The sequence below is a fragment of the Eucyclogobius newberryi genome, unplaced genomic scaffold (genome assembly GCF_026437365.1).
Source record: "Eucyclogobius newberryi isolate DKJ021-1_F unplaced genomic scaffold, fEucNew1.0.hap1 SCAF_5, whole genome shotgun sequence".
Classification (NCBI taxonomy): domain Eukaryota; kingdom Metazoa; phylum Chordata; class Actinopteri; order Gobiiformes; family Gobiidae; genus Eucyclogobius; species Eucyclogobius newberryi.
In genome coordinates this window covers 3,842,567-3,869,255 of record NW_027316167.1, presented here as the reverse complement: position 1 = coordinate 3,869,255, position 26,689 = coordinate 3,842,567, and the positions used below count along the sequence as shown (strand labels likewise).

Below are 26,689 nucleotides of genomic sequence, written 5' to 3'. Positions count from 1 at the left end.
TCATAATTCACACTCAACTCCAGATGAACCTCCATCTTCATGAAAGGAGAACTCAGCGCTTTATTAAACGTCTACAACATCATTTCCGTGATCGGAAAGAAGAAAGCGGCGCGTTCCGAGTATGTTAGAGTCACAGATGAACTCAGAGCTGTAAATCATTCAAACGAATGAACTAAAACACCAACGACGTCACAGAGAGACTCAAGTGTGGATGTTTGTGTGTCTAATCCAGCAGAAAAGTGAAGGTGGGACTCTTTGCTGTTCTGTTTCTCTGAGCGACGGTGTGAGCGAGCCATGTTTAGAGACACGTGTAGAACCATGTATGCAAACTATGCACTTCAGCGCTGGGGCCAAACACTGGGGCCAAACACTGGGGCCAAACACTGGGGCCAAACACTGGGGCCGACTTCACTGTATAAACGGTATTCTGCTCTTTTGTTTGACAGTCGCTGAAAAATGATGATTCCGTGGCCAAGAAGGACGTGCAGAGGATCCTGGAGCTGAGCCACAAGCAGAGGTGAGACGTTTCGATGACTCTGGTGTTATGGGTTTCAGCTTCTTGTAGAGGCGACATTTCGAGGACTTCTTCCCCGATCAGAACGTTGACTATTTAGTTTTAAAGTGGTAATTGCTATGGAAATACATCGTGACATGGCTTTTAGAAATGGCTTTATTGTCAGATACAAAGAGATCTCAATGAGGGTTTGTTGTATTTGAGATCTGCACAAAATGTATAGACAGTGGCATTGTAAAACATATGAAGTGAAATATTATAAGTGTCCGTTCCTTTCCTGCTCAGTTTTGAGCAGCAACGTGATTCTTTGTGCCTTTTCCGTGCACACAGTATGAAGACACTTTCATATTTTACTGTAAAAACGGTAATGATTTGGACTGAAGGCTTGTCAAGGCATTTGAAAGGGAAATCATATCTGCAATTCTGTTTGATCTCTAAACTATTTCTGTAAATATTGAACCATGAGGTGATTGTGATAACATTACACCGAGAGGTTTGGATATTGTGACGTCCCCAATTGCAGCTGTTTTAATTGTATGACCCTCTGAAACTTACAGTATGAACACGCTCCCCACGTGTCCTGAGCTCGCACGTGTTTTTCACGTGTTTTGATGAGTTTTCACGTTCTGTAGAGCATTCCATCGGCAGAAGAAGCAGACGCGATGGAGCTGAAGGTGTTTACATGTGTTAGTGTTCTACCTGCGTGACCACATCGTCTCCTCCTCGTTCCTCTCCTCGAGCGGGAGATCCAGGCCCGGATCTGGTCCTACTCTAACTTTGGTTTGCCAGGTTTCGAGCTTGTGCCAAGAAGCAAACATTTTTTTTATTTCCTGCTGAGAACATAGCTAGAATCCTGGCTCCAGTTGCAATGGAGAAACGTCTGCACGCACAGAAAGTCAACACTCATTTATTCATGTGAGCATGTGTGTTGTTGCAGGGATGAGATGAAGTCCCTCCAGGTGGCGCTGCAGAAACAGCTGGACGAGGCTAATGAGCGAGCGGACAAACAGCAGGACACAGTAAGACACAAGAGAAGAAATGATGTGTCTGTGTTGATGCAACTCAACGTTATTGAATGATTAGTATTCAGAGTACAGCAGTCTGACGGGACCATGGAAACGGAATATGTTACACAAATACATTTGAACGCAGATATTCTGTAACTAACTCTTCACAACACTGTCGCCTGTGCCCTTCGTCTCAAGTGTTCACGTCGCTTCAATCTAGAACGTGAAAACACCGGTCCAGTTTCTAAAGCCCTTTTCTGTTACACCTTTGCTCTGCTCTGTCAAACTGTGTCTAACATGTGTGCAGCACGGTGTGCAGCACGGTGTGCAGCACGGTGTGTAGCATGTGTGTAGCATGTGTGTAGCATGTGTGTAGCACGGTGTGTAACATGGACAGAATCCTAATGCTCCTTTGTGTTCCATATTTCCATGACCACAGGGTTTAGTGTGCACGCCCACATCACACACGTGCACACACATCACACACGTGCACACACATCACACACGTGCACACACATCACACACGTGCACACAAGTGCACACACGTGCACACACATCACACACGTGCACACACGTGCACACACATCACACACGTGCACACACATCACACACATCACACACGTGCACACACATCACACACGTGCACACACATCACACACGTGCACACACATCACACACGTGCACACACGTGCACACACATCACACACGTGCACACACATCACACACGTGCACACACATCACACACATGCACACACGTGCACACACATCACACACGTGCACACACATCACACACGTGCACACACATCACACACATCACACACGTGCACACACATCACACACGTGCACACACATCACACACATCACACACGTGCACACACATCACACACGTGCACACACATCACACACATCACACACGTGCACACACATCACACACGTGCACACACATCACACACGTGCACACACATCACACACATGCACACACGTGCACACACATCACACACGTGCACACACATCACACACGTGCACACACATCACACACATCACACACGTGCACACACATCACACACGTGCACACACATCACACACATCACACACGTGCACACACATCACACACGTGCACACACATCACACACATCACACACGTGCACACACATCACACACGTGCACACACGTGCACACACATCACACACGTGCACACACATCACACACGTGCACACACGTGCACACACATCACACACGTGCACACACATCACACACGTGCACACACATCACACACGTGCACACACGTGCACACACGTGCACACACATCACACACGTGCACACACGTGCACACACATCACACACGTGCACACACATCACACACGTGCACACACATCACACACGTGCACACACATCACACACGTGCGCGCACACACATCACACACGTGCACACACATCACACACGTGCACACACATCACACACGTGCACACACGTGCACACACATCACACACGTGCACACACATCACACACATCACACACACTCGCAGACCCTGAGCACAGACACATCTGAAGCCACGTTCAGCACGTTGCTAATGCGTGCGCAGAGCGCTGTAGAGTCATGCACCAGCAGTTTGACATTTGTGTTCTTTAAATACTGTTTATCAGCAGCTGAGGCAGAAACAAGCCTGAAGCGCAAATGTCAGCCGTGTTCAGGAGAAAGTCAAATATCTGAGTTTGAAAAGGAACCATCAAACTGACAGTAATGGAGCCGCTGGAATCACATATTCCCTTTGAATCGCAGGGTTTCCTCTTTGTTCTGCAGCTCTTAGATACTCGACTCGTGCTCATGGCCAGTAATGACTTCTGACTAGAATAATTTAATAACCTCTTCACAGGAAAAGGACCTGGGATCGATCCCGAGCTGGTGTGAAGTTTGCATGTTCTCCCCGTGTCTGCGTCGCTTTCCTATTTCACTAAAAACATGTTTATGAATGAGAGTGTGACGGATGAACATCATGTGTTTCGTGTTCATCAACATGCGCTGCCCCGACCAGATAAATGCACCTGGCGACACCTGTCAGTAGCTGTTGTATTCGACATTTCCAGAGCAGATAAAGTGAACGTTCAGTCACTTCAGAAACCTGTCCGAGTGCTCTTGTCCCAGTCGAGGGGAGGTGCGGGCGGGGCTGAGAGACGTTCAAGTGCGTTCAGTCATTTAGCATCGACACTTAAACTTCGTAGCTATAATTGCTACTACAAAAGCGATGGCACATTGAACCACAACAACACGTTTGAGCTGCGATTTTCACAAGTCGCTCGCTCTCCACTGCACAAATATCGAAATATTAACATTGACAGTAGCTTTCACTTTAACACAGCAGACTAAAACAACACGCGCTGGTCCGCAGTGGGGGTCAGCAGTGGGGGTCAGCTGTGGGGGTCAGCTGTGGGGGTCAGCTGTGGGGGTCAGCTGTGGGGGTCAGCTGTGGGGGTCAGCTGTGGGGGTCAGCAGTGGGGGTCAGCAGTGGGGGTCAGCTGTGGGGGGGGCGTCAGTACTTTGTTATCTCTGATCTAGAGCGAGTGAGTAAACGTCCAGAGACACGCCCACAGTTTCTCGCCTGGTGCAGCGCTGTTCGGTTCAGAAGGAAAACCACCGCACACCAGGCATGTCGCTGTACATTTTCGTGTACTTTTCGGGGTTTGGATTGAATAGAAATGACATAATTTTGCTTCTAAAACAGTTCATGATCATTTGTTTTTAGCTCTTACGATTACTCTGTGACCTGAATAATCACGATGAGCGATTATCACGTTAATCTTGACTCCGCGCACACTTCTCCACGTGTGTCACTGCCATCTTTGAGAGTCGTACTTCCCAGGTTCACACGCATTTTGAACATTTATATTGGACTAGGTCAGTTATCCGGCTTTTGTTCGTGTTTAGTGCAGAAATGAGTTATACTTTTGCTTTCTTCATTTCAGTTTCCTCTCATAAACGGCCTTGTTTCTTTAGAGTTGAGTCCAGACTACACATCGTACACACACATTGTATAGTACGGGAAAAGCGAGGAGTCCTGGCAGAGCTGGAGAGCACGGTTTCCCTCGGGCGTGTTCCCCTGAGGACGATGAGCGCACAGCTTAGCACCAGCTGACTCACGGTTCACCGACATGATGAAGGTCGTGTGTGCGGCTGCGTCACACACTGGCCCGAGGAGAGAGTCGGACAGCAAAGGGAAGGAAGTGGAGACCGCACACTTCCCGCACACTTCCCGCACACATCCCACACACTTCCCACACACGTCCCGCACACGTCCCGCACACGTCCCGCACACTTTCCGCACACGTCCCACACACTTCCCACACACTTCCCACACACGTCCCACACACTTCCCGCACACTTCCCACACACGTCCCACACACTTCCCGCACACTTCCCGCACACTCCCCGCACACTTCCCGCACACTTCCCGCACACGTCCCGCACACTTTCCGCACACGTCCCACACACTTCCCGCACACGTCCCGCACACGTCCCGCACACGTCCACACACTTCCCACACACGTCCCACACACGTCCCACACACTTCCCGCACACTTCCCGCACACTTCCCACACACGTCCCACACACTTCCCACACACTTCCCACACACGTCCCACACACGTCCCACACACGTCCCACACACTTCCCGCACACTCCCCGCACACTTCCCACACACTTCCCACACACGTCCCACACACTTCCCACACACTTCCCACACATGTCCCACACACCTCCCACGCACGTCCCACACACGTCCCGCACACTTCCCGTATACTTCCCACACACGTCCCACACACGTCCCGCACACTTCCCGCACATTCCCACACACTTCCCACACACTTCCCACACACTTCCCGCACACTTCCCACACAAGTCCCACACACGTCCCGCACACTTCCCGCACACTTCCCACACACTTCCCACACACTTCCAACTTCCCAGACACTTCCCACACACTTCCCGCACACTTCCCGCACATTTCCCGCACATTTCCCGCACACTTCCCGCACACTTCCTACACACTTCCCACACACGTCCCACACACGTCCCACACACTTCCAACTTTCCACAAACGTCCCACACACTTCCCACACATGTCCCACACACTTCCCACACACTTCCCACAAACACTTCCCACACACTTCCAACTTTCCACACACGTCCCACACACTTCCCACACACTTCCCACACACTTCCAACTTTCCACACACTTCCCACACACTTTCCACACACTTTCCACACACTTTCCACACACTTCCCACACACTTTCCACACACTTTCCACACACTTTCCACACACTTCCCACACACTTCCCACACACTTTCCACACACTTCCCACACACTTTCCACACACTCTCCACACACTTTCCACACACTTTCCACACACTTCCCACACACTTCCCACACACTTTCCACACACTTCCCACACACTTTCCACACACTTTCCACACACTTTCCACACACTTCCCACACACTTTCCACACACTTCCCACACACTTCCCACACACTTGCCACACACTTTCCACACACTTCCCACACACTTCCCACACACTTTCCACACACTTTCCACACACTTTCCACACACTTCCCACACACTTCCCACACACTTTCCACACACTTTCCACACACTTTCCACACACTTTCCACACACTTCCCACACACTTCCCACACACTTCCCACACACTTCCAACTTTCCACACACTTCCCACACACTTCCCACACACTTCCCACACACTTCCAACTTTCCACACACTTCCCACACACTTCCCACACACTTTCCACACACTTTCCACACACTTTCCACACACTTTCCACACACTTTCCACACACTTCCCACACACTTCCCACACACGTCCCACACACTCCCCACACACTTCCCGCACACTTCCCACACACTTCCCACACACGTCCCACACACTTCCCAGACATTTCCCACACTCATCCCACACACTTCCTGCACACTTCCCACACACTTCGTCTCTGTCATCACGCTTCTGTGGGTAGTGCAGCAGCGTTACCTCAAATAGATAATGATGGAAATAAAAAAAAGTGTCTGAAGTGCGTTTGTTTCAAGCGACAAACTGTACGTGGCTGTGTGTAATTATGTGTGTAATACTGTGTGTAATACTGTGTGTAATACTGTGTGTAATACTGTGTGTAATACTGTGTGTAATACTCTGTGTAATACTAAGTGTAATACTGCGTGTAATACTGTGTGTAATACTCTGTGTAATACTAAGTGTAATACTGCGTGTAATACTGTGTGTAATACTGTGTGTAATACTGTGTGTAATACTGTGTGTAATACTGTGTGTAATACTGTGTGTAATACTGCGTGTAATACTGTGTGTAATACTCTGTGTAATACTCTGTGTAATACTCTGTGTAATACTAAGTGTAATACTGCGTGTAATACTGTGTGTAATACTGTGTGTAATACTGTGTGTAATACTGTGTGTAATACTGTGTGTAATACTGTGTGTAATACTGCGTGTAATACTGTGTGTAATACTCTGTGTAATACTCTGTGTAATACTCTGTGTAATACTCTGTGTAATACTGTGTGTAATACTGTGTGTACTTGTGTATTCTTCAGATCAAATTCCTCAAAGTGGAGATGGAGAAGAAAACGAAAATCATCAAAGATCTACAGCAAGAGGTGAGTCTGTGCGGTCGTTTACACCGGTACGGAATCTATCCAAATAAGGAAATGAATGAGTCTAAATTAGTCAAAAAATGTGTTGTTTTTTACTGTTGGCAGCACAATAAAGATCAACAGCATCTTTAGTTTTAGTTTTTGCAGTGTATTCTTTCAGAACCAGCAGGATTCTATTTAGAGTGCACGCAGTAAACACCTCCAGGAGCAGTAACGTTTGAAGGAGACTCATTCATTATAATGTGGAAGAGCTGCTCCGCCCCCCACTGCTCAACTGCAGGAGTAGAAAAGCCAGAAGGCCACCAGAAGGCTCTACCTCCTACTGTGCTTTTAGAGACTCTTGGGACCACCAGAAGGCTCTACCTCCTACTGTGCTTTTAGAGACTCTTGGCACCACCAGAAGGCTCTACCTCCTACTGTGCTTTTAGAGACTCTTGGCACCACCAGAAGGCTCTACCTCCTACTGTGCTTTTAGAGACTCTTGGGACCACCAGAAGGCTCTACCTCCTACTGTGCTTTTAGAGACTCTTGGGACCACCAGAAGGCTCTACCTCCTACTGTGCTTTTAGAGACTCTTGGCACCACCAGAAGGCTCTACCTCCTACTGTGCTTTTAGAGACTCTTGGCACCACCAGAAGTCCAGCATTTTCAGAGTGAAGAGCTCTGTTTGGATGATCTGGTTCGATAGCATCTTTGAGGTGGGAGGGGCCCTGTCATTTATGGTTTTGTAAGTCAGGAGGAGGAGTTTAAATGTGATTCTAAACTGGACAGGAGCCTCCAGCACCGGCGTAATGTGCTCTCTTCTTTTAGTTCCTGTTAGTAATCTTGCTGCTGCATTTTGAACCAGTTTAAAGCTTTTTATAGAGCTTTTAGGCGGGATTACATCTGATTTTGTCTATATATTTAAGATTAATAGATTTCATATAGAAAAGACAGAATATTGAGTTCTTTGCAGCGCTATCTCAAAATACCCATATAAAATAGATGAACGGGGCACGACAGCAGCAGGATCAGAATACGATTATAAGACTAGAATGCGTGACGCTGGCGCTGAAAGTCGTGCTTCAGAAGAGTGGAGGAGAAAAGGGGGAAAGAGTGGGAGGACCAAACGTTGGTTAGAGTCAAAGAAACGAGCAAACATCTTCTGATCATCTGCTCAGACTTGGTTTGGTTAGAGAAACAAAGACGTGTCAGCGCTTAGAGATGTCGCGCTGTCAAAGGAGTGCAGCTCACACTGATCGTGAGACGAAGTGAACGGCTCCACCAGCAAGAAATGACTATGTTAAATAATAAAACAAAGACGAGTTCAGAAAGTTTTGACACGGCGTCCCCCTCGGAATTATACCACTATATCTGACATTTTTGCAATAATTGAGTTCATCTTGTTCCTGGATATCTTCTGTAAAGTTGATCAGGATTTTGGGAGGTTTGGTGCATTTTTTTTTAGGCTTTGATGCTGCTGTAAAACAAAGTTGATTCATTCTCTTCATGACGTCACCATCTGGAAACACACAGCCTGATCCTGACCTCTGACCTTCAACCTCAGCCTGGCCTCAGAACATCTCAATGTTTGTGACTGAAAATACATCAAGTTCCAGTCTGGGTTAAATCTACGGGAGATGATGTCATTGTTGTCCCTGAAACCTGTATCCCATAACGACATATCTCATAATGACGTATCCCATTATGACGTATCTCATAATGTCGTATCCCATAATGATGTATCCCATAATGATGTATCCCATAATGACGTATCCCATAATGACGTATCCTATAATGACGTATCCCATTATGACGTATCCCATAATGACGTATCCCATAATGACGTATCCCATACGTACCAGCTGAAGGTGAAAAGCGTCTACACTCATCCCAGTCATGTTTGATTCAAGCTAAATCCATGATGTTTTCAGCACTAGAAGTAGACAGAGCTACAGTTTCCATGTTAAACTTGTAGGACGCTACAGGCCTCACTCTGCCTCCTCTAATAACTCTAAATATCCTCTGTCAGAAATTCCCAAACAGGAAATAATGAGTCATTTCAAACCTTTCAGTGAACAAGAGTTTCCCCCGTGACCTTTCCAAATGTCAGATGCTGAAACAGCCTGGTAATGTTTCTATGAATGTTTCACGACTGTTGCTAATAAACACGTCCCCTTTAAGACGTTATGAATCAAAGGTAGAGAAAATCCCAGGCAAACGCGATTCACGAGAGGAATGTAGAACGAGAACGAGATTTTCAAAAAATTAAGAAATCAAACCATCAAATCTTTCACCACTGATAATGTTGCATCTGCCTTGCCCAGGGCCGGCCCAGCCTATAAGCGAACTAAGCAGCCGCGTAGGGCCTCGAGGCGTTAATAGGGCCCCCAATCTGGCAACCCGTCTTAAGCGAAGTGCAAGCGCAGCGTGCGCCACTAGTGTAGTAGCACTGCTGGTGCGGCAGCGCACACAGCGGTAACATATAATGGACAAACCGCATTTATTTGTAATGACAATCTGGCAACCGAGACACCAAACCTGCGCTGATTGGGCAACTTCATTGTGCGCGAGGAGCTCGAGAGCAAAACATAAACACAACAGAACGTGGTCCTCATGTCCAGAGGAATATATCCCCCCGATGCCGAAAAACGAAAGAAGAAACTTCTTGACGATGTAAAGAAACTGCAAACTCAACAACACTCTCCAGGTATTGAACTTCTCTTACAAAGAGACGGTTAATGCTGCTGTTTGAAACAACACGATTCTGTCACGTTAGTTCGCTCAGGCTGGAGGAGACGAGAGCTCTGCCCCGCGCACAATAATATGTGTCTGAATGAAAGATAATAAGCTTAACATTTACACCAGCCCGGGAGTGTGAGCTGCAGGTGAGGCCGGTGAGGGGCGTCTATGGCCCGGGTCACTAAGAGGCGGAGATCCGGTCTGGACGAGCGCCGTCTCGTCCAGACCCTCTGATGTGAGACTTTGGAGTGAACAGTGTGCGGCCCCTGTCCCGGGCCCCTGTCCCGGGCCCCTGTCCCGGGCCCCTGTCCCGGGCCCCTGTCCCGGGCCCCTGAGCAGCCTCAGTTAGAGATGAGCGGGTTTGAGTTTGCGTCCCTCTCTCTCACATCACCATGTGTGAGATCAATCGTGACTCGTGATGTCTGTTTGACTTTGACTTCTTAAAGTGCAATGAGAGGAACGTAAAGGTGCAGGAGTCCAGTGTGTGGTGTTCTGATCAGAACAAACATTTATATTGTAATTAACTTTTAATAGAGCAATAAAACTTTTCAATTTATTTAAAAAGCATCATTAGACTATTTTTTATAAATTATAACAAATTGATAGTGAAACATAACCAGACATATTAAAATTACATCTGTTATAGAATAATACTATATATTTTTATATAAAAGTGGCAAAGTTGCAGAAACGCAGTCTCTTCACTATAGCTAGGTTTGGACCTTCACTTCTAGTTCTGTTCATTCTCTGGGAATTAACATTTTTGCTCTGTGTAGCTTTATGAGTGTTATCAAGCAATGCTTATGCCATTTGTTTAATTTAATATAACTTGTTTTGTCACTTTGGCAAGAAGGAACAGTTGGGAGCAGTAAAAGATAAATTAGTAAGGATAACTATTACTTTTACATTTTCAGTTAAAATCAATCAATTTGACCATAATTATTTTTCATAGCCATTATTGTATTGAGTAATTAAGTACACTAATGTATTAATAACTGGCTTTAGTCATTTTCTCCTGGCACAGTTTCATCACATCATCATTTTATAGCATCACAACCTCAACATTTTACTCTTACTTTAGCCGCCTGGACCACATTAAAATGCAGCAGAAGACCCAAAAAGGTCTGAAAATCTCTGGGGGAGAGCCCCCAGACCCCCCCCCCCGTTCATTAATTTAAACTAATGTGCTAATGTGGCTGTAGACCCTTAACGCCCACAAATACACCCAAAAACATATCTGGAACGTTTTGTGATTTGTACAGGGAGTAGAGGTGATGTCAGCGGAATACCAAGTTGCATTGTGGGATTTAAGTTATCAATATTTGAGCTTGTGAGGTGTTGAGAATAAACTAACTGGCAAACGGATGCCCTGGAGTTTTGGTGAACTTTGTTTGCGTTGAAGAAAGTTCCCATATGTTAATTGTTCACTGACAATGGCAATAAAACTGATTCTGATGACGTGGTGAGGGGCCCCCAAAAATGTTTTCGCTTAGGGCCCCCTGAAGGCTTGGGCCGGCCCTGGCCTTGCCTGACTCCATAATTCATAGTTATTAATATTAATGACTTGTCTGAAATGTTAAAATGTTTCAACAATCGTTTTGTATCCTCCGCCTCCGCTGAACCATCGTCTGATCCATCAACATTTCATTTTCAGATGCTTTGTAGCAGATTGTACTTCTCAGAGCTCATTTCCAGCTGCAGTCCCCGAGACATGAAATACATAAGTACAAGCAGCAGAAGGCAATGTAATGTACACATAAATACTACATTCAACAACAATACAGATCTCCATCTCCTTCCCCTCTGTGTGCTGAAGAGTTAAGTCATTATTTTCTACATTTTGAAATGAAAAATACTACAAATTTACTAATGTTGGCGGTTGTGTTCCTGTTGAAAATGAGTGTTGTGTTTTTAAAGTCAGTGCATTGTTTTAAATGTGTTGGTAGTTTGTTCCCACCCGTCATAGATTTGAGAAAGGAAGCTGATTGGCCTGTCGCAGTTTTTCTTTTAGCTTTGCTGCATTGCCATTGGGTGTTGGTCTGAGACTGGTGAAATGGCAATATTCTGCTCCCTCAACATGGAATCATTTACGCAAAGTTTGGAAGCTAAAATAAAGTCTTTCATTAGGTCAGTTTGTTGACAGGCCTGGGAATGGCATCTATGGTGTGTGTTTTCACTGCGTCTAGAGTCACTTCCTCATTAGACTCATTTCTCTGTGAATATGACACAACAGCGTTTGAAGCTTAAAATATAGGAAAACGCAACTTCTCCATTGACCTCTTCTTCTACAGTGTGTCAAACCCTTGCGCCTCCAGCTAGAGTGCCTCCCGGTGGACGTTAGCCAGTAAAAATCTATAAATTAACCGCACAGTTGTAATGACCACAGGGTTCAAAGCGTGGGGAAAAAAGTAGCGGCTTGAAGCCTGAAAAGTACGGTTTTGTTGATTTTAAGCCTTTTTGAGAGCCCTTAGTGTGTGAATGTGGGAATGTTCCACAGTATGGTATTACACATTTCTATAATGAACAACTCATGCCAATGACTATTTGGCTTGGTGTCGATGAACAGCCGGATTGTAGCCATGGGTTCGTTTCCACCCGTTGTCGCACATTCTCTCTCACAAAAACGCTGTCATTCATAGGCCAGAGCGCTTTGACGTCAGAGGCAAGCCGGGTGAAGTGTCTTGCCCAAGGACACGACAGTAGTTTTGCACCAGAGCCACTGCAGCACAAGGTATTCACAGGGATCTCCTTTCTAAGTGCTGCCCGGGCCAAACCCTGCTTCGCTTCAGAAATCACACCAGGAGGAAAGAATCCTCCTCCTAAAATCTTATATCGTGCACCTCTGAGCAAAACGCAAATCTCAAAAATGTTATCAGAGAAGACAAAATATGTCCTTCACAGATGACAGACTACAGTTTAATCTGATGTTTGCACAATACTGGAGGTTGTTGTGCGCGTATACTGCGAGTGTGTTGTGCACTGTAGCGTGTGTGCAGTGATGACCGGTACACTCTCATCTCTGTCATCACTCTCATCACTGTCATCACTCCATCCTGCACCCTTCTGTCCTTTTACCCTTTAATAAGTGCTTAAACCTGTGCGACATGCCACTGTAGAGTTATTAACACGCATCATACACCAGCCGCACGAACACGCTCTGTCCGTGTGGAGTTACCGTGTGATCGATGTGTGGCACGAGGCCAAGTCACGTATGAGCATTAGAGATGTCATCATCAACCTGACCCCGCCTCCATCAGAGAGATCAGAGGTGGGCGTGCGATATTATATGTCAGCGGTTCAGATCCTGGATTTATTGTCTGTCGACACGGGTTGGTCGGGTTCCAGCTCCCTCAGATCAGTTCTGTCGTTGTGTCCTTGGGCAAGACATTTCACCTCCCACGTCCTCTGTGTCTGCATATACTGCTGTGTGAATAGATTCCTCGATGTAGAGCATTTTGATTGTCTTGGAGGTGTAAAGCGCTTTATAAATGTGACCATTACAGATTCTATGGTCTTTAGTGGTCAGATTCCAGATTTATTCACTGCAAAAATAGCTCTTGATAACAGACTCCCACTAAAGACCGATCGCTCTCCTTGTCATGCCCCCTGCTGATGGTTTAGTCACTGCAGGTGATTTCAATGTTCATGTGGATAATATATGTGACAGAAACGTTTAAAGTGCTCGATGTCCTTGAAACCTTTGACCTCTGTAACGGCCTCTTCAAAACGAGCTGTAAAACACATCCATCTGCAGTACATCCAGAACGCTGCTGCTCGGGTCCTGACCAGAACCAGGAAGTACCATCACTTTAGTCCTGTTCTCAGGGGCCGGACATGCAGGGGACATCGCCGGGCTTACCTCTTTTGATCGCCAGTTTTTACAGTAGAACATGTCTGTGATTTATACTATATTATGATCGGAGGCGACTTCTCTTCTAGATTCAAATGGGGCATTATTTATTATAAATATAACCCTGTAAAAATGCTGCATGTCACGCCAAATTCACCTTAAATTTACCTCAGCTCGTAGTCTGTTTTCCATTCATTGCCTATACTTTATTTAAAGCTACAAAACCTGACTTCTAAAATGTCTAGAAAGTAGTTTAAAGAGCCTCAACAATGAATAATATCGGACCATTAAGCAAGCCAATCCGTGTGGAGAAGAGGGTCATTTCTTCAGTATGGGAAGCGCTCACTCCGACAGTCCCCCGCTGCAGATCTGGTTAGCTGAATAAATGACCCTCAAACCCACTGCCATTTGACTTTGTAATGAACTATTAGAGACTGGCTTTTAACATGGGAGCTCTACTTGTTTTTACAATGGGCACTTAGAACGCACTGAGGGGAGAAGGCGCTCATTGTTCCATATTCCACAAAGGTCTGAGGCTAAAACTCATTACTAAAAGCCACACTGTAATGTACACACTAATGCTGCCAAAACAAAGAGATAATAAACAGAGCCGGCTGAACAATAGTGCTCAGCCCTGTGAGCTGGAGAACAAAGGAAACCCCGGCGTTTGGAGCCCGATCTGCCAGACTTGTGTCGGTTCACACACGCCGGAAGAAATCTGGTGCAACAAACTTAAAATGTTAAAATGTTGGCTGTGTCTTTGCATTTGTTTTTGAAGCTGTTAAAACCGACAAATATTGTGCAAGGATGTATGCAAAATTAAACTTTTAACCATTATATTGTTGTCCCCTCAACTAAAACATATCTGGATGTTTATTTTTTTACTTCATTCAAGCTTTAATCCATATTTAATCCTGTGGAAGAACAAATGCAAGAACAGTAAAAAGCGCTCTCATGCACAGAAATTATGTTATTTTAAAATTCTATTGTGTTCATATTCTCACCATTGTTTTCTACGTAAATGTAAGTTATTCATTTTCATAATCATTTCTTATAAAACCACCAGGTCTGTGATAGAGCGAGTCAAACAGCAGTGATGGCCTCTGCTCCAGCCCCACTGCGCTCTATAGCGCCACCTAGCTCAAGGACAAAGCGTGCTTGTCTCCGTGTTACGTGCTCACACTCTAAACAGTGTTAAGCAGAATGTTAATAGGAAAGGGCTTAATCAGCAGCAGAATAAGATTATGCAGAATAACACATTATAACGAGTCTGGAGATGATTTTTGGACTTAAAAAAGACGGGTTTTTCAGGCTTAGAGCAGAAGACTCTTAAACCAGGATTCATCAGACAAACATGGATGAAGCTAACTGCATCTCCAGGTGGGATTTTGATGAGTCAACACTGTAATAATATGGTTAAAAGCTCAATTTAGGATAATACGTGTCCTTTAAATACATATAATCTCCTTTTACAGTTTGAAAGTCGGGCTTTAATGACATCGGTGCCAAGGGTCCGCACAAGTGTGACCTAATTTTGCTTTTAATTCCACTTTAATTATCCGAGTCATTTCCATGGCAATAGGCCCGCTGATGTCTGGTGCCCTTTTCATCTCAAATGCCTTCCCCTCCTCTTGACGGCGGCGCCCGGTCTTGTCCAAATCCAAAATGTCATCCACACAAATTGCTGATTTATCTGACTGTGCTGACTTTAATGGATCAGGGACTCCGGCCGGTTAATGTGTTCTGACTGATGAGTTTGATGGGCTGTAATGAAAACTTTTGATGCTAAAAGTGTGTCTGAGCGACAGTGTGAAAGTGTGAAAGTTGATGGACAGTAAATCGTTTGGCGATGGACACGTTGTGAACATCGCTATGCTCTGACACGTGTTGGAGAGTTCATTACAGACTTTAGAAGTCCTGTCGCTTCAACCGTCGCTCATCACTTCTTAAATGACCCACATTATGCATTTTTCAAACTTTTCTTCGAGCCAGTCAAGACGCCGAGTCCCAGAGTGGATCCGAGTCTCTCGCGCTTCAGTCAAAACATAGATGAAAAGTCTTTTTCTGTAATAAATATTGATCAAATCCACCTGACGCGCACGTCTTTATGGACAAGATAATTCTGTTTTATGCCTGAGTGGAAACTCCATCGATCTTTTACAACTGAGCGGCTAAAGTTGACGTAATGGTTTATTTAAAGGCGCTCGACCTGGTTTTAGCTGTCTTAAGAACGTAAATGAGTTAATTTTAAACTATTTGAACAGGTCATTCTGCTGCTTCCATAGTGTCAGTGTCAGTGTCACGGATTGACGTCCGACGACAACGCAATAAAGCCACAAGAGGGCGCTCCGGGATCACGTACACCATAACTCTTATAAACTAAACATTCATAAATATATCAATATAACTTAAAAATATAAACCACATACTTAAAACATTATCTAAAAAGTATTATTTTCCTCATTTTAAAAGCAAAGCGGAAAGTTAAACCCAAACTTTGAGACACTGGAAATGTTTACACTGAATTTTGTTTCGCACCAAATTAAAAAAACTGTATTTTCATAAACTGAATTTTAAAACATTGTCATTTTTACGCACTGAAATGACAGTACAAACTGAATATTAAAACATTGTGTTATTTTCCATAGATTTTAAAAACATTGTATTTTTTTTAACACGTTTTTTTTTTTACATAATTTTCATATTTAATTAACATGTTTTACTTTTTGGATGTGAAAAGAATTCAGTGACAAACAGTGTAAAATAAAAGCGTTGGCATTAAAAACACAAAATAACCTTCACACACAACAAAGTCCTTCCGTTAAGATGGAGGTGTTTTCTCTGGACCTCATGCAAAAGCACAAAACACAATTTCAAAATCACTTCAGAATGACCAATGACCAACCACTCGTGCGTTACATAAAAAAAAAAATTAAATCCTCCTCTCACAAGATCCTCTGGAAGACTCTGATGTCTGACAGAGTCATTACATTTCATTCTGCCTCTAGAACAAGAGCTATTTTTAGACTGAATAACGCACTTTATGTGTTTTTTCACCTCTGTAATTTGATCTCGCACTTACAAGTGTACAGCGTATTATTATGTTTCGTTTGATGTGAGCGAAAAGGAACAGAAAGAAGAAAAATATAAAATAATAGAGTTGAGCTTTTAACTGTGATTTACGGCGTCTGACCGCTCAGAAATCACTCCGTTTGATTGTACGTAACAAAACGGAAACCCAGCAGGATCCTGTGCGGTTTTAACGACATTCGCCACAAACACGCGCTGCATTTTTGGATTGTTTCTTTGTGTAAATTCTGCATAAACTTTGACTGGAATGAGTCCCTGTGATGTCACTTCCTGTCATTTTCTACAGATTTTTCAGCGTTTTCTCCACAAATACCTGCTCGATTGGTGTAAAACTATAATTTATATGTACAAAAGGTATAAATACACCAAATAAAGTCAAAGTCATTGGCACTTTAAGAGTAAAACATATTTCACTTTGATTTTGAAAACGAAAAATGTGTTAAATGTAGTGAATTGGATGAAAAATTGTGCTGAACTTTGATCCGCGGGTGAAATTCAAATGACTTTCCTCTTTTGTCGTGTGAAGTATTCGTATATATTTAGTTTGACCCACCCCTCAAATCACACTGAAAATACTTTTTACTTTTCGGTCCAGTTCAGAGCGTTCACGGCGTAGAAAACCTGCTCTCAAATGTCGTGAAGTCAAAGTGTCCGCTGTGAAAGTTACATCGGTAAAATACGGATCTTTTTACTTTCCACCACTGTTATTAATCATTTAGAGTAATTATTTTAGTCTGTGCTGGTTTGCTGATCACAGGTTGGGTTTATTACTGTGATTTTGTCATATATATATATATTTAATTTGTCTTTTATCGTGCCGACTTTTAACCTTTTTATTCGTGTGTGTGTTTCAGAACAAGAGCCTGAAGAACAAGCTCCTCTCCGGGAACAAGCTCTGCGACGCCTACGCCGAAGAGGTGAGCGCGCACGGTTCAGCGCTTCAGACCCGCGCTCGGCGATGCCAACGGGGCAACGCTCGGATTGTGCCCGACCGCGCGTAGAGTTCACACAGGGCGTAGTCGGCAGTATTTTGAGCCTGCGCAGCCAGGGAAACCCGCTCATTTCCTGTGTCTGCGGGCGCGAAGTGAAGGGGCGTGTTCACAAAAGGGGCGCTAAGTGAAGGGGCGTGTTCACAAAAGGGGCGCTAAGGGAAGGGGGCGTGTTCACAAAAGGGGCGCTAAGTGAAGGGGCGTGTTCACAAAAGGGGCGCTAAGTGAAGGGGCGTGTTTACAAAAGGGGCGCTAAGTGATGGGGCGTGTTCACAAAATGGGCGCAAAGTGAAGGGGCGTGTTCGCAAAAGGGACACGACAAAAGTGGGCGTGTCAAACCGAGCTCAACAGAACACGTTTTGTGTGATTTTGACTCATATTCTCATCATTATTGAACTCACAGTTGTATTTCAACTGATTCACAATTGCGAAAACCCCAATTTTGTGAGAGTGCTTTTATTGTGAAAAACCAAATGAGTTGTTTTAGAGTGCTTTTTGTTTTGCCCCTGGATCCGGACCTCACACTGAGTCTGGTGAGGCCCTCTGCGGTGCCACGACTCCAAACGTGGCGTGGCATCTGATGCGTGTTCTTCCGTGACGCATGTGAAACAGGAAACGTGTATTTCACTTGACTTCTACATGTTCGAGTCTTGCTGTGTTGTCCTACATTTGAGGCTTGAGTTCTTTCAGTTTTCACCTACCCCCTATCCCCGCCCATTTCTCTGTACAAAGGCAATCCTGAAATTGAAATTCTATTAATTTGCAGTTTATGAATAATAAAAGGGATACTGTACTTTTTGGACTTTAAGCCTCTACTTTTTCCCACGCTTTGAATCCTGCCGTCATTTTATAGATTTTACTAGCTAACGGCCACCACGGGGGCATTCTCGCAGGAAGTGCAACCCTTTGACACACTGTAGAGGAAGAGGTCAGGGGACACATTATTTTTTTCTATATTTTAAGCTTCAAAACCATGGACCATGTTTATGTGTAAATATCTCATGTTACTACATGTGGCTTATCGACAGGTGCAGTCTGTGGACAAGTTCTTGTTTCTTTGTAAATGTCGTTGTCCAGTTGATTTTGAGTTAATTTGCAAAAACAGATCAATTATTGATGGCTTATTGATACAATTGACATTTTCTGTTTCTGAACACAGAAGAGAACACAACAAGAGCCAAATCAAAATAAGAACACAAATAGACACCAACAAAGCAACAAAAGAAACCTTAAAACCTTGTTTTGGAATCTAAAGCAGCGGCTGAAAAGCTGAAAAGCTGAAAAGCTCTGCTGATATTTTGAGGCTGCTATATTGGGCCGAATTAGATAATTTCCCCCAAATTAGAGCTGTGATCACACTCTGTGTCTTATTCACCTCATCAAATCAGCATTTCACCGTTAGTCTCGTTTTACAGCCCAAACATCACTGATTGCACCAAGACACACACCAACTGTCTGAAAGTCACTGACAATTCAACCTGATTCTCCCCCAACAATGTGTTTGATTGGACAAAAACAGTGACAGTTCCTCTGGACAGTTCTCTGCAAACAAAATACATTTACAAATGTGCAGCTTTTTTAAACTAGCTGCTTTTACATCAAGGTTTAAAGGGCCTGAAGTGGAAGACTGAACTGAACAGAGCAAACGTTCATACGTCATAAGGCGCTGGTACAGCGAGCAGCCCGGTGTAAACGCTCTCTCTTCTTTCTCACACTTATTGTGCTTTATCTCCTATATTTTTTAAATATAGTTAGTATATTTTTTTCTATTTTACTGCACGATAGGGACACGCGCTGGAATAGTTTTTTAATTCAACTGTTTTTTACTTTTTTCGGCTGGATTTGAGCGTTTTTCGTTGTGTTGTTGTGACGTGAGCTAGCTCCGAGTGAGCCCACCAGCCCCCCCGCCCCCTCCGGCCGCGCTAAAGTACGGCGTGTCGTCGGTACACGTTTATATACACGTTTATATGAAAGAGGAACTTCACGAACGATCGGGACACACACTGGAATCACTTTAAATTAACTTGTTTTGACTTTATTCGGCTGGATTGAGTGTTTTCGTTGTGTCGTCGCAATGTGCCTTGCCACTGAGTCCCCCGGCTCCGGCCCCGCCCCCCGGCCGGCGCCGTACCGCGTTTTCACAAAGGAGGAACTCATGAAACTGTGGAGAACTGTAGTCTTACCCGGAGATCGTCACGTTATCCCGGCGGACATCCTAAGGAAAACGCAACGAAGCAGACGGGCTGGACGTTAACTCCGAGAGAAGAGAGGAACAAACAGGAAGTCGGTTCCCGCCGTAGTCATGGGTAACGTGAGGTCCCTTCAAAATAAAATGATGGAAATAGCGAGCCTCATGCGGTCCCAGAGGATTTATAGGGACAGCACCGTCTTGATTTTCACAGAGACCTGGTTAACAGCAGAAATGCCAGACTCTATTGTAGGTTTGGACAATTTGCATCTGCTGCGGGCGGACAGAACGAGAGAATCCGGGAAGAAAAGAGGTGGAGGTCTGGCGGTGTATGTGAACACGAGCTGGTCCAAACCCGGACACTGCACAGTGAAGGAGCAGCTATGTAACAAGGATATTGAACTTATGGCTATTGGCATGAGGCCATATTATCTGCCCCGGGAGTTCTCACATGTGATTTTGATCGCAGTCTATGTGGCCCCGTCTGCCAATGCTGAAGATGCTTGTGAAGCACTGCTCTCCTGCACTTGTAGGCTGCAAACACAGCATCCACAGGCTCTCTTCCTTGTCTCTGGTGACTTTAACCACGCTTCTCCCTCTTCTGTTCTACCAACATACACCCAGTATGTTACCTGCCCCACCAGAGAGAATAGAACATTGGACTTGTTTTTTGCCAACACCAAGGAGGCTTATTCCTCTTCCCCCCTCCCTCCCCTGGGCAGCTCGGACCACAACCTTGTACATCTGAGGCCTGTGTATGAACCCATTGTGCGCAGGCAGCCTGTGGTGTCCCGTGAGGTGAGGATGTGGTCTGCTGAGAGCGAGGAGGCTCTGAGGGACTGCTTCAGCACCACTGTCTGGACTGAGCTTTATGACCCACATGGGGAGGACATCAACACTATCACAGAGTGCGTCACGGACTACATCAACTTCTGTTTTGAGAACATTGTTCCCTCCCGGACGGTGCAGTGTTTTCCAAACAACAAGCCATGGATTAACCGTGAACTGAAGGCTCTGCTGAAGGAGAAGAACAGAGCCTTCAGGTCAGGGAACAAGGAGGAGCTGAGGACTGTGCAGAAGAAGCTGAGGAGGAAGATCAGGCAGGCTGAGGCCGGCTACAAGAGGAGGATGGAGGAGCAACTGCAGCAGAAGAACATTCAGGGAGTGTGGAGGAGCCTGAAAACCATCTCGGGCTTCAAAACCCCCCCTGTCCAGACATAGGGGGATCTACAGTGGGTGAATGATTTAAATGCTCACTTCTTGAGGTTTGATCGGTCATCCGCCCCTCCCCCTGCACAGCTGCATGCTCCCTCTTCCACAGCTGGACAATGCCCTGCATCTGTTCCTCTTCGCTTATCTGCCCCGGACCATCAGCTCCTCACTTCAGCTAGACTCACCCATCCCCCCAGCACACAGTCCCCCTGCCAACCACTGACTGTCACAGCAGCACAGGTGAGGAGTGAGCTGAAGAGGATTAAAGTGAGGAAGGCAGCAGGACCTGACGGCATCAGCCCCAGGCTCCTTAAGTCCTGCGCAGATGAACTGTTTGGAGTTATGGAGCATGTCTTCAACATGAGCCTGAAGCTGAGGGTGGTACCACAGGTCTGGAAGACCTCCTGTCTGGTGCCTGTGCCTAAGACACCGCGCCCCAAAGACCTCAACAGCTTCAGGCCGGTGGCTCTCACGTCCCACCTGATGAAGACACTGGAGCGGCTGGTCCTGGACCACCTCCGCTCCACCGTGAGCTCAGCCATGGACCCGCTGCAGTTTGCATATCGGTCTGGCATCGGAGTGGAGGACGCCGTCATCTCCCTGCTGCACCGCTCTCTCTCTCACCTGGAAAAGCCTGGCAGCTCTGTGAGGATTCTGTTCTTCGATCTTTCCAGCGCCTTCAACACCATCCAGCCGCTGCTCCTGAGGGACAAGCTGGAGACGGCTGGTGTGGAGTATGACCTGGCAGAGTGGATCCTGGACTACCTCACAGACCGACCCCAGTTTGTGAGAGCCCGGAACTGTGTGTCTGACACTCGGACCTGCAGTGTGGGGGCGCCCCAGGGCACTGTCCTCGCGCCCTTTCTCTTCACCCTTTACACTGCAGACTTCAGACATGACACGGACAGCTGTGTCCTGCAGAAGTTCTCTGACGACTCTGCCATCATCGGACGTATCACGGACGACGATGATGCGGAGTACAGAGGACTGGCGCAGGACTTTGTGGACTGGTGTCAGCGGAACCACCTCCTCATCAACGCGGGGAAGACCAAGGAGATGGTGGTGGATTTCCGCAGACGCCACCCCACTGCCCCCTCACCAGTGAACATCCAGGGACGGGACATTGAGAGAGTGGACTCATACAAGTACCTGGGTGTTCATCTGAACCACAAACTGGACTGGACTCATAACACAGACGCACTGTACAGGAAGAGCCAGAGTCGGCTCTACCTCCTGAGGAGACTCAGGTCTTTTGGAGTGACAGGGCCACTCCTGAAGACCTTCTACGACTCTGTGGTGGCATCAGCCCCTGTAGGTGTGGCCTGCTGGAGCAGCAGCATCACAGAGAGGGAGAGGAAGAAGCTGGACAGAGTCATCAAGAAGTCCAGCTCCGTCCTGGGCTGTGCTCTGGACTCGGTGCAGGAGGTGGGGGACAGAAGGGTCCTGGCTAGATTCACATCTATGCTGGACCATGAGTGTCACCCCCTGCAGGACACTCTGTCCCCTGCAGGACACTCTCTCCGCTCTGGAGAGCAGCTTCAGTGAGAGACTGATCCACCCTCGCTGTGTGAAGGAAAGGTTTCGCAGGTCTTTCCTTCCTGCTGCTGTCAGACTTTATAACAAACACTGTTAGTACTGAACACTCGCAATACTGACCTAACCATGTGCAATTCTGTCATATGTGCAATTACTGTTGTGATTCATGTGCAATTCATGTGCAATTACTGTGAAATTTGTGTGCAATCTATGTGCTGTCGTGACACATATTCATGTGCAATTACTGTCGGGATCACATGCAATGGTATTTATGTATTTATTTATTTGTCTATGGGAGTTTTTATTTATTTATAGGAGATCTTCTACTGAAAGTGTTTTTCAGACTTCCTATAAGTGATCTGTTCTTCTGTATCTACCTCTGTATCTACCTGCGTTGCACCAATGAAATTTCCCCATGTGGGACAATAAAGGAATATCTTATCTTATCTTATCAAATTACAGTTGCTGACTCCAATGACAGTGATATTCTCGCCTTGTGCCTTTGCAAAAACAGATCTCCTACAACGACACAAATGCTTTTTCAAAGCGCTACAAGCACATTTGGATGGACTTTTTATACAGTGAGTTTGTGCACTGAATGACCTTGTGTAATTAGATCAGGCGGGCGTTTGAATGCAGTAACCTGGCAGCAGTGCCACAGTGCATTTTAGTAATGAATGATCCTGAACAAGCCACTCTAATCTCTGTTAATTGGACGTCTGTTAATTCTAAAACACTGCTTTGCATTTTTGCGCCGCATTTGGTGAGCTCTTTGTCTAATGTTGAGAACTGACCATGGCTCCACAAAAGCAGCAATTACTGTTATGTATCAGTCCAAAACAAAACTTCACACCCCACAAGGACAGGCCCTGACGCAACGCAAAGAGAGACAGATGTACGGAGAATACATACATTCATTAATGACGTGAAAAACAAACACTCTCGGCTCATTCTTCACTCTCAAAAGATAAAAAGATATTTAATGCACAGGTTTATTTTTTTTTAATTTATTTTTTTAGGTACCACTAACACTAATACAAGACTAAAAGCTCCCAAAGTCTATTTTGCATGATATGGGACCTTTAATAAAGTATCGTATGGAACTTCTCCTTTAGTACAAGGTCAAAGGTCATATTATGCATTATTAATACTGTTATTGGCTTTTAAACATGCTCTTGAGCACCTCTGTGTTGGTATTTCCTATTTTAACTTAAAATAATGTAAAAAAAAAAAAAAGTACTATGTTTCATCATCCCAATTTGATTTTGGTGCTTCATCTACTGGCAGCAGAGGGAATTAAAACCCATAAAGCTAGCTCGGCCCCAACATGTTACTGGAGTTTTTGTGAGGCTCAGAGAAGGAGCAGAGAAGATAACCTTGTAAACAAGCGCAGCACGTGTCCCTTTAGCGGTGGGTGGGCACTGACGCCGGTCGGGGGCGCGGCTCGGGTCCCGTGAGACTCAGAACTGACCTCCGAGCGCTGCGGTCACGGGTCCGGGAGCCACGCGGGTTAAGTGTCCCCATGCGACTCCACGTGAATCCGTGCGACGTTCCCAGGGGGTCGGAGTTGGTGTAACAGTCGGGTGACCAGACGCCCCCTTATGCCCGGGACAGCCCTGTGTCCCATGTCCCAGCACATTTTTCCTAAACCATTGATTTGTCGCAGTTTTATACAAGACGTGTCCCAGTTGTCCCGGTTTTTTACCACTTTGAGACGCGCCAACATATTGTCTTTAGCCAAATTAGAGAAATGTCACTGTAGAAGAACCAGAGCACGGTGGCAAAGGCGGTTAGAGCTCTTGCCTCCCAAGAAGGAGATCATGGGTTCGATTCCCGGACCTCGTATTACCGTGGGTTCTCTCCGGGTATGGCAACTCTAAATTGGCCCTAGTGACAGGTGTTGAAAATTTGCACATTCTGCTACAACACTTACAACATTGGATCTGGTTCGTTTAATGCCATATTAAGTAAATAAAAAATAAAATACTCCACAAAATGCACTAACTTCCAGTGATAGAAGTCTCTCAGATGATACACTGATGCACAGCAGTGTGGAACATTTCAGGCATTAACAACGAGAATTGTTTTTAATTTCCTATTGAAAGCCTGATTTATTGAGGTTTTCGCTCCAAAACAAGACATTTTCAGTGATTTTGTTTAAATTGTCAGCTCAAATACTAAATACGTTATCCACCTGACTTTTTCCCTCATTCGGATTAAACTACTGGAAATTCATGCATTTTGAACATTTTTAAATATACAACGTTCATATTCAGACAATAATTCAAACCTTGCAATACATTTATTTTATTCTATACGCGTCGTTGTCATTTTTAGATTCAAAAGTATGTATCTCTTTCCTCCTGTTCGCCGCTGGTGCTTTGCCTTAAATCTGTAATGACTGGCAGATGGTCTGTGCCGTGGCGGTCGGAGCGGCGGCGGTCGGAGCGGCGGCGGTCGGAGCGGCGGCGTCCTCGGGCCCCGTCACATGACCCGCTCCCAGGGCTCCGCAGTCAAAGTGCCTTCTTGTGTTCGAAGAGCGAAGAGCTGAAGAGCTGGAGGCGAAACCAGCGCCACAAATCAAAGCGCTGCACAAATGTTTTATATGGCGCCTCACAGGTCACACCGTGCACGCCGGACGGGGCGACGGCAGAAGAACTCAGAGGAATTGCAATATCGTACATTCTAAAACGTCTTCAGTCGTTTGTATCAGTTGAGTTTATGTTTTTAACTCGACATGGGATCGACCTGATGCAGAATGGACCTTTTTTGAGATTTGAATCATGTTTTAGCATCGTTCCATCGTCACAAACGTAGCCGGAGTCGCATTGAGTTTCTTTCCTGCGTGTTCGATGAATCATGGTCGGAAGGTCCAGTCCAAAGTTTCATTCCGGTTCAGACAATTTGCTGAATGTCCTTCTCGCTTTCGTGGCCATTTTCCGCCCCACTGTGCTGTCTAATAAAGCATAAATGTCTGGAAACAATAATGATAATACAGTTACAGTTACACTATTCCATAAAACTCTACGGATGCCAGTGGATTAAATGAAATATTGAAATCTTTAGGTGCTTATTGGACAGTTCAGTTTTGAAACTTTGCACTATCAACTTATTATCGAATATCCCGCAATTCTGCCCAAAGTCACAGAACTGAAAACCGTCTGACTTCTTGACTTCCAGTGCGAACTGTAGCTCCCGAAACCTTTGAATTTGAATGACAGCATGTATCTCACAAATGAAGTCTCCACAGAACTAAACTGACAGAGACGGTCTGTGCAGCAGCAGCTCTTAGTTTGAAGTGGTCATTAATAAATCATGCCAGATGAGCCAGGAGAGCGTCCTAATGAGCAGCGCCTGTCCTCCAGGGGCACAACAAAGACACCAGAACACGGGCGGCCAAACCTTATTCAGCGAGGGCCACGTGCTGGAGCGTGGACGGGCCGAGGACGGGCTGAGGGTTGTGGACGGGCTGATGGTCGTGGACGCAGCGAGGGTCGTGGACGGGATGAGGGTTGTGGACGCAGTGAGGGTCGTGGACAGGCTGATGGTCGTGGACGCGCTGATGGTTGTGGACGCGCTGAGGGTCGTGGACAGACTGAGGGTCGAGGACAGACTGAGGGTCGTGGACAGACTGAGTGTCGAGGACAGACTGAGGGTTGTGGACGCGCTGAGGGTCGAGGACAGACTGATGGTCGTGGATGGGCTGATGGTCGTGGACGGGCTGAGGGTTGTGGACGCAGCGAGGGTTGTGGACGCAGCGAGGGTTGTGGACGCAGCAAGGGTTGTGGACGCAGCAAGGGTTGTGGACGCAGCGAGGGTCGTGGACGCGCTGAGGGTTGTGGACGCGCTGAGGGTTGTGGACGGGCTGATGGTCGTTGACAGGCTGAGGATCGTGGACGCGCTGAA

The 26,689-nt window shown here is 45.9% G+C and overlaps 1 protein-coding gene across 1 annotated transcript in view; it reads left to right on the top strand.

Moving 5' to 3' along the window:
- Positions 1–26,689, top strand: part of luzp2 (leucine zipper protein 2) — a 94,475-nt gene that overhangs the window by 43,647 nt on the left and 24,139 nt on the right. Inside the window, exons 4-7 of the mRNA XM_072465607.1 lie at positions 447–517; positions 1,452–1,533; positions 7,138–7,200; positions 17,713–17,775. Coding sequence (XP_072321708.1) covers positions 447–517; positions 1,452–1,533; positions 7,138–7,200; positions 17,713–17,775 — 279 coding nt within the window. The remainder of the gene's footprint in view (positions 1–446; positions 518–1,451; positions 1,534–7,137; positions 7,201–17,712; positions 17,776–26,689) is intronic.